Source organism: Halyomorpha halys, unplaced genomic scaffold (genome assembly GCF_000696795.3).
Source record: "Halyomorpha halys isolate HHAL.00 unplaced genomic scaffold, Hhal_1.1 Scaffold1425.1, whole genome shotgun sequence".
Taxonomy (NCBI): Eukaryota; Metazoa; Arthropoda; class Insecta; order Hemiptera; family Pentatomidae; genus Halyomorpha; species Halyomorpha halys.
In genome coordinates this window covers 283,000-299,317 of record NW_027111611.1, presented here as the reverse complement: position 1 = coordinate 299,317, position 16,318 = coordinate 283,000, and the positions used below count along the sequence as shown (strand labels likewise).

The following is a 16,318-nucleotide window of genomic DNA, read 5'->3' as shown; positions in this document are numbered from 1 at the left end:
CAGCAAAGAACAACATAAATAAACAAAACCATATTTATTTATTTTATACCGACGTTTCGACCTGAGTTTCAGGTCTTCATCAGGGGTTGTGGCGTAGAAGGCTCGCAACTGTGTTGATTGTGAGGCTCCCAATCTATTATTAGTTTTTAATGAGTTTTTATTTTTATGATTCTTTAAAATTTTATAATTTGCCCAAACCAGCCTTCTTCAGGCCTGCCTATGTTCGGCTAATGCTTTCCAGTTTGCTGCATGCAGCTCTTCCACATCTTTATTGATTCTGTCTGGCCATCTGGTTTTTGGTCTCCCATGTGGTCTCTTGCCTACGATCTACGATACTGACATTCATTGTTGTGTAGAGGTGACCTGATAGTTTGCTTTGAGCCACATGTCCCGCCCATCTTAGCCTCCTTGCCTTCATATCATGAGATATTGACTGACCAATCTCTGCAAGCAGTTCACTGTTAGTTCTCCTCTATGTGTGAAGGCTCTGATCCCAGATTGCTATTGTAATTGTATGGAGGATTTTCCATTCAAATCTCTTGATTCTGCTTAGACCTATTAGAGCCTAAGTCTTGCAGCCTAGGATAAATCAGAGGATATATTATGGCATTGTACACCCTTAATTTCAGATTTTTTGGAATTTACTTTAAGATCTCACTCTCGACCAACTTTTATCTTTTAATTTAGGACTGATAACCATTTTAAACTTTTATTATAACTAGTTTCATTATAAAAAGAAGTGAAAGTTCTTTATTGATGCTCTACGACTCAAGAAAAAAAATATATACAGGAATAAATTGATTTTATGATGCGAGGATGGAATGAAAGTGGTCGGGTTGGAGAACAACACTGGTTAATTCTAGAAAGAAAATTTTTATATTGTAATAAGTGAGTAGGAGGTTAGAGGATATTTATAATCCCGACTGCCTGTATCTGATTGATTGAGTTCCCTTCTCCTAATAGGAGAGTATGAAGTCCTATTACAGTATAAACAATTACCGGCTAGAATTGATTTAGGAAATGGCTGCTCTATTCTAATTATTTTTATTGTTCTCGAACTAATATGGTATTTTCTGTCTTAAGCTATAAGAGGAAACATATGATCATTATTATGATAATACGTTATTTCATTTTTAGAAGTTTTACTTATGTCGGCCAGCCCCAAGACTGCCACTTTTTTTTCAAAACTTATTCTTCAAACTTTAAAATAAAACTATTAATTATTATAAATAATTTTTTAAATGCTTGAACTGAGTAAAGGTAGGTTACAAGTGAGGTTGTAATAAGAGTGTATAAAGAGTGGTAAAAGAGAAATAATTTGACTGTGATTTTTAATGTATTTTTGACATATTAGGTAATTAAACAAATGTGAGATATACTGATTAACAAAAAATAAGTTTACCTAATGGTTTTAATGTTGTTCATAGATATAAATGTTTTGACCTGGGCAGAATAGCCTGTATGGAGTTTTTTTAAAATGGTTAAATGATATGTCTCATAGTAAATCAAGGTAAGGTAAATTATAAATAATAATGTTAAATAATTGAATTGATTGTAGGATCATACAAATAATGGAAACTTTTTGTAATAGATTGTCCCTGAAGATGGCCGAATTGGCCGAAATGTTGGACGTGTAAATGAAATAAATGTTTTGAGACTATAATTTGGATAGTGTTTTTTAATTATTTAGTAAAACATTGCCAGTCTCAAGAAAGAAAATTAAAAGATTATAAAAAAACTATTATTATAACTGATAGTTTCAAACTGTTTAATAAAAAAATTTAACAAAAACATAATTAAATTGTAAATAAAAATTTATTTTAAATTATTAATAATGAAACAAATTAACATACCTATTAGTGCATTTCTTTAACACTTCAGTTTAATTTCATTAATAATATTTCCTGTAAAATAGTATCTGTAATCACTCAAAACATATTCTAAAGCTAAAAATGCTTTATCAGCATTGATCTGACTTGCCCAGAGCCTTAAAAATTGTAGAATTTTATCTAAAACAAGTTATGGACACAACATTGAAAAATAAATGAAATTCAGATTCAGCCCTGCAAAGTGGGGCAAAACACTGGTCACTAATAAATTGTTCTTTTCTGCCACCGCTGCCCAGTCTACTTCCTAAAATTAATTATATACAGTCAACTAATAATCTTCCAATATTTAGATTTATTTTATAATTTAAGTTTCAATAATTGAATGGCACTTTCTAAAAAGGTCATAACTGTTAAATTGGACTTGATTATTTATTATAAATGTTATTGTTTATGAGAATGTGTTTTTTTCTATAACAGAAACTGTTGTGTTATGATGGAATCAACATTGTGATATTAGGGAAAGACTCAGTGAATGAAATGAAAAGACTAACAATCATTAATAAATGTTTTGTTATAAGAAAATTACTGTTGATTCCAATATTATTGAAGTATGACAAATTCTCTGTATTTATTTACTCAAAGGTTTCCTATTGCTGTTATTTCTTTCACTAATTTCATGGCTTAAAGTAGCTTTTCAGTGTTTACTGCTGAGTGATGAGAATAGAAGGAAGTGAAAATAGGCTCAACTCAACATGAATGCAAAAATACAACTGAAAATTTCAGAAATGTAAATTTAGATTGTTTGAAAAACTGGGTAGGATCAGTTAATCTAAAACTAGAGTTACTAAGAATAAAAAAAAAAGAAGAAAATTAACTTCTGTAATATATATATATTATTGTGTATAACACTCATTAAAAATGGGTTTTATGAAGAACAGTTTCTTTTTTAATTTTCTCCTGTCATTTTGGATTTTATAACCTGTTATGGATCGTTCTGTGAAGAACTCTACTTAAATCATTGAAGGTGAGGGGCCTCCGCTAAATATCTTTTAGAAAAATAACAAAATTACTAGTCTTTTGAAGAGAATATAATCCTGAGATTAAAGAAGTGTCAGATGCCCACTACATTAAATACTTCCAAGATATGCAGAAACACATCAATCTCATGGCGCTTCTGGCCTAGTAGTAATATAATCATATAATAGCTGGCGAATGAGGATAAGTTATGAAAAAAATCAGTGTTCAGCCAACCTTGAGTTAGTACTCAAATTTTCCTTGAACGTCTTGTAACGGCATCTGGTGGGATTCCCTCGAACAGTGACATCAACGCAGGGAACCAGTTTGGTTCAGTTGGTGGTTTCGTGTGGTTGTGTGTTCTTTATCAACAAAATTGAGGTACTCGTAAATTTTTATCAAACATTTTTTAATTTGTTCAAAAGTTTATATTCATTATTATTTATATCCTTAGATTCTTTGACCTTTGTCGTCTTTATAGTCATGGAAAAAAAAATCTATGTTCTGTAATACTTTTTATTATTGATTATAAAATATGAAATCACTAAGATTTAAAGTCCTCTTTATCAAAAAGTAATAACCATTGGACGATTCAGAGGGGCTGATTGGAGGGAGCGCGCGCCTGCCCTAAGAAAAAATTTATATTTTATCCTTAAAAAATGATAGTATTATACTTAGCAGTTTAAAATATATGTTGTATTTTTGTTTTTTATATTTTTGTCCATATTGTAAAACTAAAATCTGAAATGTTTGGTTTCAAATGCTACTTGATGCCGAAACATTTTCTCAACAAATTTCATGGCATACTGGATGCCGATGCATGAAATCCAGCCCAATGAACATACATTTGCAAATAGTTCTAAAAATGAATTTATATCACACATAACACGGAAACGCGTTGCTGGTGGTTCTAAAACTCTTTCTAATCAGTCTTAATTCAATTTAACGAATTATATTTTTTTTATTCACCTATAATTCCTAGACGGTGGATCCTGGTGAAAAAGTTTTAATAAAACAAATTAAAGAACATTAAATTATGCGTCGAATGAGAACCATAATGTAATAAATTCGGTCATATGGAGATCATAAACCGCCTGTTTCAGTTCTAGAGCCTAAGAGGAGAAAAAAGTCAGTTATTTCACCCCAATGTTTTTATTAATTTACTGAAAACTGTATAGTTTCTAATCAAAATTGATGAGTTTGTCAACTACAGTTAGTGGGAATAAAAAATAATGGCTGTTTCAAAAAAAAAATTTCATTCAGAGCTCTATATCGTTCAAACTACCTAAAACATTAGAAAATCTGATAGAACTTCATTGGAAGTAGAGAAATTTACTAAAATATGAGCTCTAGCTGCTTTGTTTACTTTCTATAATGCCGGAGATACAGATTTTTAAAAGCACAATTTCATAACAAATGCGCAGAAAAATCAGCACTTCTACGAAAATACTTTTAAGTCCATTCAACTAGCTTTAATTTGAGTGCTAGTGGGCATCTGTACGTTCAATGGACAACTAGAAATTAACTTTTTGTGAATTTGTTTTGGCAAATATCACGAAAACTACTACTCCTATAGATACATAGTTCCTAAGAGAAAAAAATCCCACAATAAATTCACTAAGAATTATTTCATGAAATGTTGCTCTTTAATAATAATTAGAATTCAGTCTTTGAGAAACCCTGAAATGAAATCTAAGATGTCAATAGTAAGATTTGCAATGTGGAACACTTGACAAATCACATTTAAAAAAAAAATCCAAAAATAAAATTTTTTCCCCAAATTTTGAAAATTTCGGAGGTTTCCTTGACTAATATTTATTTCGGGTAATATAAGTATTAGTAGTTTTATTTATTTTAGTATAGAGGTTCCCAATCTTTTTCGATTTGCGGTTCCCTAAATAATCCGATTTTTTTCGCGACACCCTTAATACAACTGATTTTTTTCTAAATTTGAAAAAAATGTTGAAAAATTGGAAAACTTTCCTTTTTAAAAGCTATTACGCATTAAACAAGCGAAAAATTAAAAACAGATACTTAATATTTTCTTTGAGATAGTATAAAATATCTTATTTCAACTGTTTCGGTAATATCTATATTGAGACTGGACAACCACCATGTGGTTAGGTTAGTTGAAAAATAAATTAAACACTAATTTTAAATTCACAAACAATTTATTGAACGTCCGTTGATGATTAATTAACATTATTAAAATTATTAATGGGATGGATGGGCTTGATGTTCACTACACAACTTCTCAAATCTTGGAATAACATTGGATAGGAACTAGGCAATTTATTTTCGACCTTGTAAAATATTTCCCTTTTAGTTAACTATCTATTTCTTTCATACTTTATGTCTATCCGTTTTTTATTATTACTAACAATTAGAGATGGTGAGTTATTTCAAATAAAAAAAAAAATTAAGGTGTAACTTAAAGGAAACATTTTGGAAATTCTTGGGTACATAGTTTATAGTTTGGGGACATTTTGTCAAAATGTCGATGCCCTTCCCATCTTGTATTTAGCAACAACAAAAATATATATTAACTACATTGTTCTGGCAATATTAGGAAAATAAGTAGTTTTAGAGTCGACTTATCAACATATACTAATATGGAACATGGAATTTACATTTGTTATAGTCCAGAGACATACAGAGGGGTTAGGACTAGTAATAAAATAGCAAAACAAAAATATAAGTGTGATAAGAAAAAAAAAGAATACGAAAATCTTAGTCTACGAAAAACGAAATGCTGGACTAGCTAAACTATAACTACAGAAGAAAAAAAAAAGTGTATATATAAATTATTCTAAGATAATAAAATAATTCTATTGTTTAAATAATTTAAATTTTATCCGATTTTAGTCTCGAAATAATTTATATTTCTTTTTATGTTCGACGTTTCGGCCAATTCGACTATCCTCAAGGACAATCTATACACAATTTTAAAACCACATCAATCTTGAGAAAAACTTCATGCAGGCTATTCTGCCCAAGGTCATTAGTCAAACTTCAGTACTATAATTTATCACCGACTAAAAGTTTTAATTTTTACTTTAATTTAATATGTTGAATTGGCAAAATAGGGTTGCTATGTTTTAGTAGCTGATTTACTTGGGATGCCAGGATAATCGCTGAAGGCAATTATCCAAAAATAAATTAATTAATTGATTATAAATTGAGTCCTAAAAAACTATTATTATAATTGGATTCCTTTCCAAAGCTGTTTGTGTGTTTACCAGTTTACCAATTAAATACCTTTATATTCATAAAATGTTCTTACCATTGATTATATAGGATAATAAAGAATGGTATATTGGGATATATAACAGTATATAAACTATATAAAGAAACTAAGTATTTATTTACAATTTGTTATTATAATTAAAATGATGCAGATAAAGGTTGCCATAAAATATAAATTATTACATGATTACTTATTAGTTAATTTATACTTATTGCTGCTGATGCCGTGTGATGTAGTGCCGTAGGTGTCTTCTGTTTCATCAGGGATGTCCAGGCTTCCTGGCCTCCGTTTGGTCGAAGCGCATCCTGCTGACTGTCCCTCCTGCATGTGACTCCGTCTAAGCCTTCCTCTTGAGTGTCTCTGTTCTTCTCTTGTCGATTTCCTCTGTATTTTTCTCCCACTTCCCTTTTGGGGCGTTACCTTATTTTTAAATCTCTTCTCTGATTGGTTATACCCTCATTTCTAGTTCAACTTTAATTTTCGAGAGATATTTACTTTTGATTACTGCGACCGCCGAAAACTCAGCTTGTCAGAATACACGATTGTTGGCGCGAAAATTCGAGAATTGAAAATTGCCCAATTGTTTAATGCCTTAATTAAGGCGCGAATATTTTAGACATTAATAACATTATTTATTATGTTACTCTGTTATTCATCATTTAAATTTTATTCCACACCTTTCACTATGTTTATCTTTATATTTACTTGAAGTTTTAAAAAAAAAAATTGATTTTTGTAATCATTTAGTTTGCATAATTTTTACCTCTGGAAAATTATATTTTGTCTTCTATTAGTATCAACTTGGGGAGCGCTGTAGCACCGTGGTAAGGCGCGATGCTACCAACTCCAAGGACCTGAGTTCGAATCCGGCTGAAAATTGTTTTCTGTTACGCTGTAAGCCGTGAGTCAACTCCTTTGGGTTCTGGAGCCCTCCTGGGGTCCACCCAGCCTCATAAATAGGGTTAATGCTTTAATTGGGTGAAATATGGCTGTCGAGCGTGATTCTGACCAAATCCCCACTTCCTTACATTTTTTAAATATTTTTTTTAAATTTAATTTTAATTTTTATCAATTTACTACTGTATATACATAATTTATTGTTATGTATTTATCCAAGCTTGTTTATTATTATCATCTTAATATTTTGTCTCTGAATTAAGGTTATTATCCCGTTTTTGTTTTTTTAGCCATGATGAAGACTTGGAATTCGGGTCGAAACGTTGGCACAAATAAATAGGTTTTGTTTATTTGTGTATTTTTGCTGACCCCCAACCGAATTATTTTTTCTTTCTTCTCGTATTAATCTACGGCCGACTATTTGCTTCTCATTGAGCAAAAAAAAAGATAAAAAATACGTTTTATCAAATTTTAGTAGGTATAAAAGATTTTTGGGTAAAAAGAAAATCAATTTTGTTTATATAAACACGTATTATTTTTTAATTTTTAATAATTTAATTTATAAGTGCCGATACTATAATTAACAAGTACCCTTTTTTATACGTGGTAAAACTATTCCTTATTAAAATAAATGAATGTAAAAAAAAATGTATAGAGAAAAGAAATATAAAAGTCGGTCCAAGATTGTAATTATGTTGACCTCGAAGCTTGTGTTTCACAGAAATCGACAATCATTGACTAATTTCTTCAGTCTCTGATCTGAAATCACGAATCTATACGCTGTAAGGTTTTCCTTATAAACTCTTTGGATTAAAGGTCATTTATACAGCTCTAATTCAGCTGTCTACTCTTATTTACCACTTACATCAGAAAACTATTCTACTCTTCTAGTTTTGTTGCTAATTATATTAATAAGTTCATAAAACAATACTTCCCCATAGTATGTATTTCAGAAATAAGTAACTGAAAGTAAAAAATTAGCAGCATCGTTAATTATGTATTTTCTCATATTTTTGGCTTAGACAACGGATGAGAAATGATTTTGTTTTTTCAATGCTCAAAAAACGCCCATAAACAAAAAAAGTCTAATGTACTATAAAATAGTTTATGACCTTTACCGTCGTAGGAATTGTAGTTTTCATGATATTTGCTAAAATAAATTGATTTATAGTTGTTCGGACAATAAGTTTGATTTATGAAAAACTTGATATCCGAAACCATTGGACATACAGATGTCTGTCTGCACTCAAATTGAAGCTAGTTAAATTTACTATAAAATAGTTAATAACATTTATCTTTGTAGGAGTAGTAGTTTTTATAATATTTGATGAAATAAACTAACAAAATATCAAGTTCGTATAAAATGTTGGATTTTTGAAAAAATAAATCTCTAGACCCATACATAAGACGCACATGTCTGCCAACACTCAAAATAAAGGAAATTTAACCATAAAGTAGTGCATGACATCTTCGTAGGGGTAGTAGTTTTTATGATATTCACAGATGAATATAAATTTGGCTAATGAAAATTTGTCCGAATAACTATAACTCAATTTATTTTAGCAATTTTCATGAAAACTACTACTAGGAAAATAAACGTCATGAACTACTTTATAGTTCATTAAACTAGCTTTAATTAGAGTGCTAATAGACATCTGTACGTCATATAGTTCCTGAGATATAGATTTCTCAAAATAAATTAATCAACTACTAATATTTCAGTACAGCATTTTTATTAAATGTTGCTTGATAAAAAGCTATATTTCGAGAATTATTGCACATAAATAAATAAATTAACGTTAAGAAACAGCCGCCATTTTTTATTCCCCCTACATATACTTGGCAGACTCATCAATTTTGACTAATAATTATACCTAGTTTTCAATAATGTAATAAACAATTGTGGTGAAATACCTTACTTTTTTCTCCTCTTGGGTTCTTGTACTTAGTGGTTTAGTGCTGTATGTATAAACTGCACCAAAAGGCACAAACCAGGTCTAATTAAACAAATTAGAACTGGAGATATACAATAAAACGTGTCAATTTTTTTCTTTATTTGAAACCCATATTTCGTCCTTATAAGGGGGATTATAGATTAGAAATCGGATAAAATGCAGAGGAGTTATGAACAATAGTCACCGAAAAAAAAAAAACCCTCCGAATAAATGGAGTTGAAAAATTTCTAATTTCTTTAAAAAATGGTATTTGATACTTTGAGATAAAGCTACAAACGAATATCTTTTCTGAAAACAATAATCATTGACCTACTTTACCCCGAGCGTTGCGATTAAATTTTTTACTGCTGGATAATCCGGGAAATTCATTATCTTTAATATAAATATAAATATAAATAAATAAACCTTTTAAGTAAATAAAAATGTGTACTCTAATTATTATGCAATACAATAAATACTTTGTGACTGTGTAAGATAAATTATAACAAGGAAATCAAATGTTATATTCCTCATAGTTCGCTGACGTCATAGCAGCCTTTTCCCCAATAGCCCGAAATACATTACTTACTTTTTTGATTTCGATCAATATTTTCGTAATTGGGAGATAAGTCTCAATATTAAAAAATGTTTACTCTAAGACGCCCATTAGACTCACCTCAACTGATTCTTAACAGAAAAAAATATGCAATGTAATCGCCAGTGAAGCTGTACTGGTCCTTGATATCTGGATCATCACCTAACCTGCAATCACCACTTCAATATTATTTTTAAAACTAACCTGAAACAAGACTAGATCCTATTACTAACTGAAAATCTAGACTTAAACCAGATGCAACCATCCTCATCTATAAGACTATATTAAGGTCATTACTGATGTACAGCTGTGAAGTCTGGAGAAAGCCTTCCCCTACGAAAAGATAAAAATTGCAATAATTCCAAAACAAGGTCTTGATGATCGCAATAGAAGCATCTTCGTTTGTAAAAAGTAGTCGGGAACTACAACTGGAATCTGTAGATGTTCATAAAAAAACCTTATACTAAATTTCATTCTCAATTCTGCTCCTAACCTAAAGGTACAGTGCACCTACAACGTGGGAAATCTAACTTCCTTTTATAGACTAAAGCCCAGGTTCATATGAACGTTAATTTCTGGATTTTCATTTTAGAACAACGTTTCGGGATATCATCTCATATTCATTATTTTTTATACTATATATGTATAGATGACAAGATTTTAAAATGGAAATTCAAAAAAATGACAAATATGAGGATGCTATTGTACATGAATATGGGATTGTACAATGTGTGGACGTTGTACAAGCACAAATTATAGAATAGGGAATATTCTAATTGGGAGTTTTATTCACCTCAACAATTAAAAAAAATGAACGTTATCTTTTTATTTATTTTTATTATTATTATTTTTTTTATCTCTATCATTATTATTTTATTTTTTTCTATGAATATTAATTGTATTAATTTTTTTCTCTTCTTTGAATTTTCAATTATAGAACTATTATTATTTTTTTTTTGTTAGTTCAGTACAATCTCGGTATTCCGAACACTCCAGTAATCCGAACTGGAGTAAAAAAGAAAAAATTGCTTATTTTTTTTTTAAGAAAACTTAAAAGTAAACATGTGTAAAAGACATGTATAGGCAAGTTATTTTAATCAACCGTGACAATCCAAGTGGAAATTTTTACACAGCTTCGATGTCGGATGATCTAATGCCTATGTAAGTTTTCATAATATATTTTTTTGAAATCACAAATACATCTATTGTATAAATCATTTGATTCTCACAAACAGTATGTAATTTTAATTTATACTTTATTCACTTGTAAATGAACTATCTTATCGTTATAAAAAATTAAATACTGACTTAACATTATTCAGGGTGTAAAATAAAACAAATGTGTAGCCGCCCAAAATACGGCTAATGACCAGTTATGTTGTAAGACTTGCACCTGACGAAAAAAATATTATTTTTTTAAAACTTCAAGCTGTCAAAGTAAAAAATCAAATAAATAAAATTAGTTATGTTCATTTATATTGTTGAATTTTTTTACACCATTTTTCTTAGTACTTTCTTTAATCCGAACTTTTCAGTAATGCAAACACCCCCCTGCAACAGTTAGTTCGGATTATTGAGAGTGAACTTTTGAACGAGACGACTCCCCATCATTGGCAATTGTTAAAAATTAATCAAACTGTTATATAAAATAGTCCATGTAAACCAGGGCTATCTGATAATAAAGAAATATATAAATGAAAAGTTATGATAACATTTTCTTATGCACTATCCCATTGAAAGTTATTGCTAACATCTTGTTTGTAGCTGTTTATTTATGTTGCAGAAGGTCGTTGCTCGCTGGAAAACCTGTCCCGTAAATTGCTATGGGCAGATTGCTTTTTCTTCTCGCCTTCTTCCTCATTGGACAATCTGAGGGGGTGAGTTCACTTCTGTTCAGTTACCTATAATTAAGTCCTTAATAATTGTGTAGTGTTCTGTGATATTCAACAAAGATAAATCATAAATAAAAATAAAATATATATATAAGTAGAAAAAAAAAAACAAATGAATAAAAAAAGAAACCGTATCTAGCAAAATTGATTGATGAGTATAGTGGTGAGACTAATTGGTGAAAGATGATATATTTCTTTATTTTTTTTAATGCTATACAGTAGGGGTGGCCAACATTCCAGTATATAACATCTACTCTTTATCTTAAAAGCGACCGACTAAAATAGGGGTATTCTAAGGAGTGAGAAGGGGTGTGAAATGCATACTATGCATCCTTACACACTGTGCAGTATAAGGTGCATTGCAGTGAGTTATGGGTAGATAAAAAAAATACGTGTCCAAAACTATTTTTTATTTTTTAAATCACTTATTAAGTTTTCGAGAGGTTTATGAAGAAAATAAATTTCCAGGTCCAACATTAGATAGCGGTACCTAAAAAATTCAATTTTCCGACACTTATTTAAGATAGATTTTTACTTACTTAAAACTTACTTTTATTAACTTTAATATATAAGTTTTTGTAATATTCGTTCGTAAATATCAAAAAGTTGTTATAAAAAAGCACAGTAAGGCTGTTTTTTTTTTGGGGGGGGGGCCAGGTAAAATTATCATGAATGAAAAATATGACTTACTTTTTGCTAATCTATTAATAGCTCGCTGATAACACCTCAGATATATAAATATATATACGGCTTATCTACGTACCTAAGTAAAAACCACAGAAATAATTATTTAAAGGGCCCAAAAACTCACGTTTTTCACTAGGAGAATTAAAAGAACATGGATAATTATTAACAATATTATTTAATTCGAAGTAGATACAGACAAAGACAGATTTAGAATTTACATTGTTGCCTTAACATTAATGAGAAGACTGAGTTTGTATGTCTCTAACCAATGTATCAAAATTAGGTTTATATCCTGACAAAGATAATAATAATGAGTCCACGCGTTGCGTCTGATGACAAATGTAACACATAGGTCAAAATATATTGTGGTTTGTGGGCAGTGCCAAGTGGTCAGAATTCTAGGAATTGATGACCTTTGCGAATTCCCAGGATGAATTATACTATTGCTAGAAAGTTTTGTCTTCTAGAATCGCTTTAAAGTTCATGGTACAAGGAATTCAACCACAGACATTACGACCCAACGACGATCGACCAAAATTGGCCTCGCGATCGACTTGTTGGCCACCCCTGACATACAGGATCTTGTCCAAGATTGTGAATGGATTCAGAAACTAGTCTTAAGGTTAAGAACTGTGACAAGAAGAGAAAAAACAATCAAAATCAAAAGAATGGTTTGTAGATAGAACATATTCTGATAGTTTGAAGGCTACAGAATTACGTTAATATATAGTTAGTTTGTGTTTGGAAACATCTTGATGCAATCCTCCCACCTGCGCTTCGGTCTACCCCTTAACGTTCACAGGGTTCTTACAGGACACAGTTCTCTCAATTCAGCGTTGTATAGCCTCCTAAAGTGTTCGTTTAAATCATCCTTTTTTCAGCCAGAATATTTTACATAATTATTAAAAAAAAAAAAAAAAAAATAGAAAAGGCACTGTTCTATCGTTAATGTAAGTGGTCAAGTTTTGCATTCGTATAGAACAGTAGGAATAATAGTTTTACAAATTATAACATAAGTTTCTGTAAAGAAGGCGAGAGCTAAGCAATTTCGAAATTGAAAAGTACCTAGTATTTTTCGCCTTTAACTCTGCTTTTATTTCCTAATCAATTTTTTATAGTTCACGTAGAGCCTAAATCGTTAAAGATCTCTACCTGAAATGTTTTTCCTCCTATATCGATATCACCGAAATCGCTTTCGTTTCTACTACTTACTACATTTTTTTTTTTAATCTGTGACTGCTAATACTTATGCTAATCTGGGCAACATAATTTACTGTGATCTAACATGTGAAACCATCATCATCTTAGCCACTGCAACACGGTACGAGTTTCCGCCCCATCGAGACATCGCCTTCATTCTCTGTCTGTGGTCACAGCTTCTATTTGGGAAGCAAGGGTGTCAAACAAGGTAATAGTTAAATCTCCTTATCATGTATACTATATACCACTCATGTCTGTGGTCACAGCTTCTATTTGGGTAGCAAGGGTGTCAAACAAGGTAATAGTTAAGCTCCTTCTCATGTATACTATATACCACTCATGTCTGTGGTGACACAGCTTCTATTTTATGCTGATGACATAGTTCTCATAGCGAAATTCGTTGGAAAGAGGAAACCTACTATAATGAAGAACTATATAGGAAAGCAATGTACCAGATTACTCATCACAATATTTCAAGGAAGGCCGATACAGAAACGAAACCATATACACTATGAAGGAGGAGAAGTTGATATATTCACGGATTTCAACTACCTCGGAACAGTTATAGACACAACTTGAAAAAAAGAATTAGACATTTTAATGAGGATAACGATTCAAGATAAATCGATTTGGCGACAGCTTCTTTCATTTTTATAAAGACACAAATAGACAAATTTATTCCAGACATGGTTGTCTAATTGAAAGCTCCAGCTTCTTGAATTGTAAGATGTTTTTGGTAGAAGAGAGACATCGGCTTTCTGACCCCAGGACTTATTTATCATTTAAGAATTCTTCACAAGATTTAATTTTTTGTTTTTAATTAATTTAAAGAATACTTCCAAATGCTGCTTTAACACTCCTTCAAAGTTAGGGCTGAGGCAGTGAAAGAAATTCTGGTGGAAGTCAATATGCGGTTTTGAGATAAAATTATAAATACTCTAAAAATTGTTTTATTTAAATGTTGTGAAGAATTAAAATGAAAATTTATTTTAAGGGTTGTTCATAAGGGCTTAATTAGATAGATAACTTTTTCAACCAAGTGTTATATATTAGAGATGTTTATCTCTGAGATACTAAACACTTTTCTTTCAAAGGTGTTATAGGCGAGGAAAAGTATTTTAATGTATAGTTACTTTTTCAAAATGTTTTATTTAGAAAAAAAATCACAATATTGTGTTATTACTTTTTATACCTCACTCGTTAATTTTTCACTCATCCACATTCTTTTTCATTGTCATTCAGTGGTTCAAGTCCGTCAACAATTATTTGTAGTGCTTTAGGTTTTTTTTCATACTTTTCACCTTTTGTGGAACCCAATTGTGAAAATAAAATGGACGATTGTTAAAACCGATCGATCAACCCAAATATCCTAAACTATGAATTCTGGTTACAGTTTAAATTAAAAAAAACAAAATACATCCGAAAACAAGTTTTTTTAAGCACTTCATTTATCTATATTTGTGCTGCATCCACAAAAAAAAAATTATCGATTATTCCATTTTTTATCTCATTTCGAGCATGTAGGAAGTTTTTTTTTGGCTTATTCCTAGAAAAAAAAAACAAAAGTACCATTTATTCCATTTTTCATCTCAAAACAAGCTAAATATTCCAATATCCGCTGTGTAATGACCTCTTTTCAAGGGAAAAATGATGTAAAACTAACTTGCACAACTGTTCCCACAACCACAACAAAGATTTACCTTGCCTGTCAAAAGACCCATAATATGTTATCTTATGTACTTGAATATTGATTATGCAAATGTAACCATATACAAAATTAAATGAAAAAATGGGTAACAGCACTTTTCTTTACACCACCTCTGTTGATAGTGATAGTTTTTGGGTGATTATCAAGCAACGGACAATTTTCAGGTCCCAATTAAAAAAAAAAAAACACAACTCAAAAATAAAATTAGTTGTGAATATTCTTAGCTCTTAGTTAAAATCCCTATCAATCAAAACTTTAACTCAAAATTTACTAATATAATTTTAATTATAAACTTTTTTTCTCATTATCATTACCAAAAAAAAAGCCTGGGTAATAACGCTATAAATGATCACAAGAGTGGTAAAATTGACTTTAGAAAATCGTTGAATTGTTACGTCGTCTCATTTCATAAGTTAAATGATAATTAATCATAATCATGAGAGATATTTGACTGTGGATGACTTATAGGAGAAAATGGTTAGGGGGTGCGGTCAAAATAAAACAGAAATAAGTTGAAGTAACTTATTTAATCGTGCCAACGTTTCGGCCAGAATTTCTAGCCTTCATCAGGGCAGTTATAGCAGCAGTAGCTTGAAATTTGGCGGTACCGCCACTTGGCAACAGCCCTGATGAATGCTAGAAATTCTGGCCGAAACGTTGGCACGACTAAATAAGTTACTTCAACTTATTTCTGTTTTATTTTGACCGCACCTCCAACCATCTTCTTCTCGGATAATTAATCATAATAAAATTAAAAAATAAATAAAACAAAAAGGGAATTAACTATATTTTGAATAACCATAACGACAATGGTTATTCAAAATGTACTTACATAATAATTTTCTTCTCTGGCCGCATTTCGTGAATGGAAGTAAAAGTTTAAGTTTTGGTCAACGTCAGATTTAAAACATAGAGCTGGAAAAACATTTCAAAAATTCTAAAAATAATTAAAATTTCTCTAGTTCTGTCTTTTTTTTTTCTGGAGAAGTGTAAAAATGAATTTAAAAAAAATTATATTGGCCTAAAGATCAAAAACATAAAATAAAAATACAATTTTTTCAATACATATGTATATTTAATGAATTCTTGGACGTTTTGGCGATGCGGTGTCTCCAGAGTTGAGCAAAAATTATTTGATTGACAAGAGACGAATACTTTTTTATTCGATTGACGAGAGACGAATAAATTTATATTCCAATAAAAATACGACTAAACAAACCGAATACTTTTCGAATATGTAAAATACTATTTCAATCGAATAAAAAATTAGTCGAATGAAAAATTATTCGAATACAAAATTAGTCGAATACATAAT

General features: G+C 30.3%; 1 protein-coding gene across 1 annotated transcript in view; it reads left to right on the top strand.

Annotated features, from left to right (window-relative positions):
• The first annotated feature begins 3,073 nt into the window (after window positions 1-3,073).
• The window catches only part of LOC106689674 (ankyrin-1), a 19,016-nt gene continuing 5,771 nt past the window's right edge, over window positions 3,074-16,318 (top strand). The window contains exons 1-2 of the mRNA XM_014434782.3: window positions 3,074-3,224; window positions 11,300-11,393. Of these exons, the coding sequence (XP_014290268.1) occupies window positions 11,340-11,393 (54 nt within the window). The 5' untranslated portion in view covers window positions 3,074-3,224; window positions 11,300-11,339. The remainder of the gene's footprint in view (window positions 3,225-11,299; window positions 11,394-16,318) is intronic.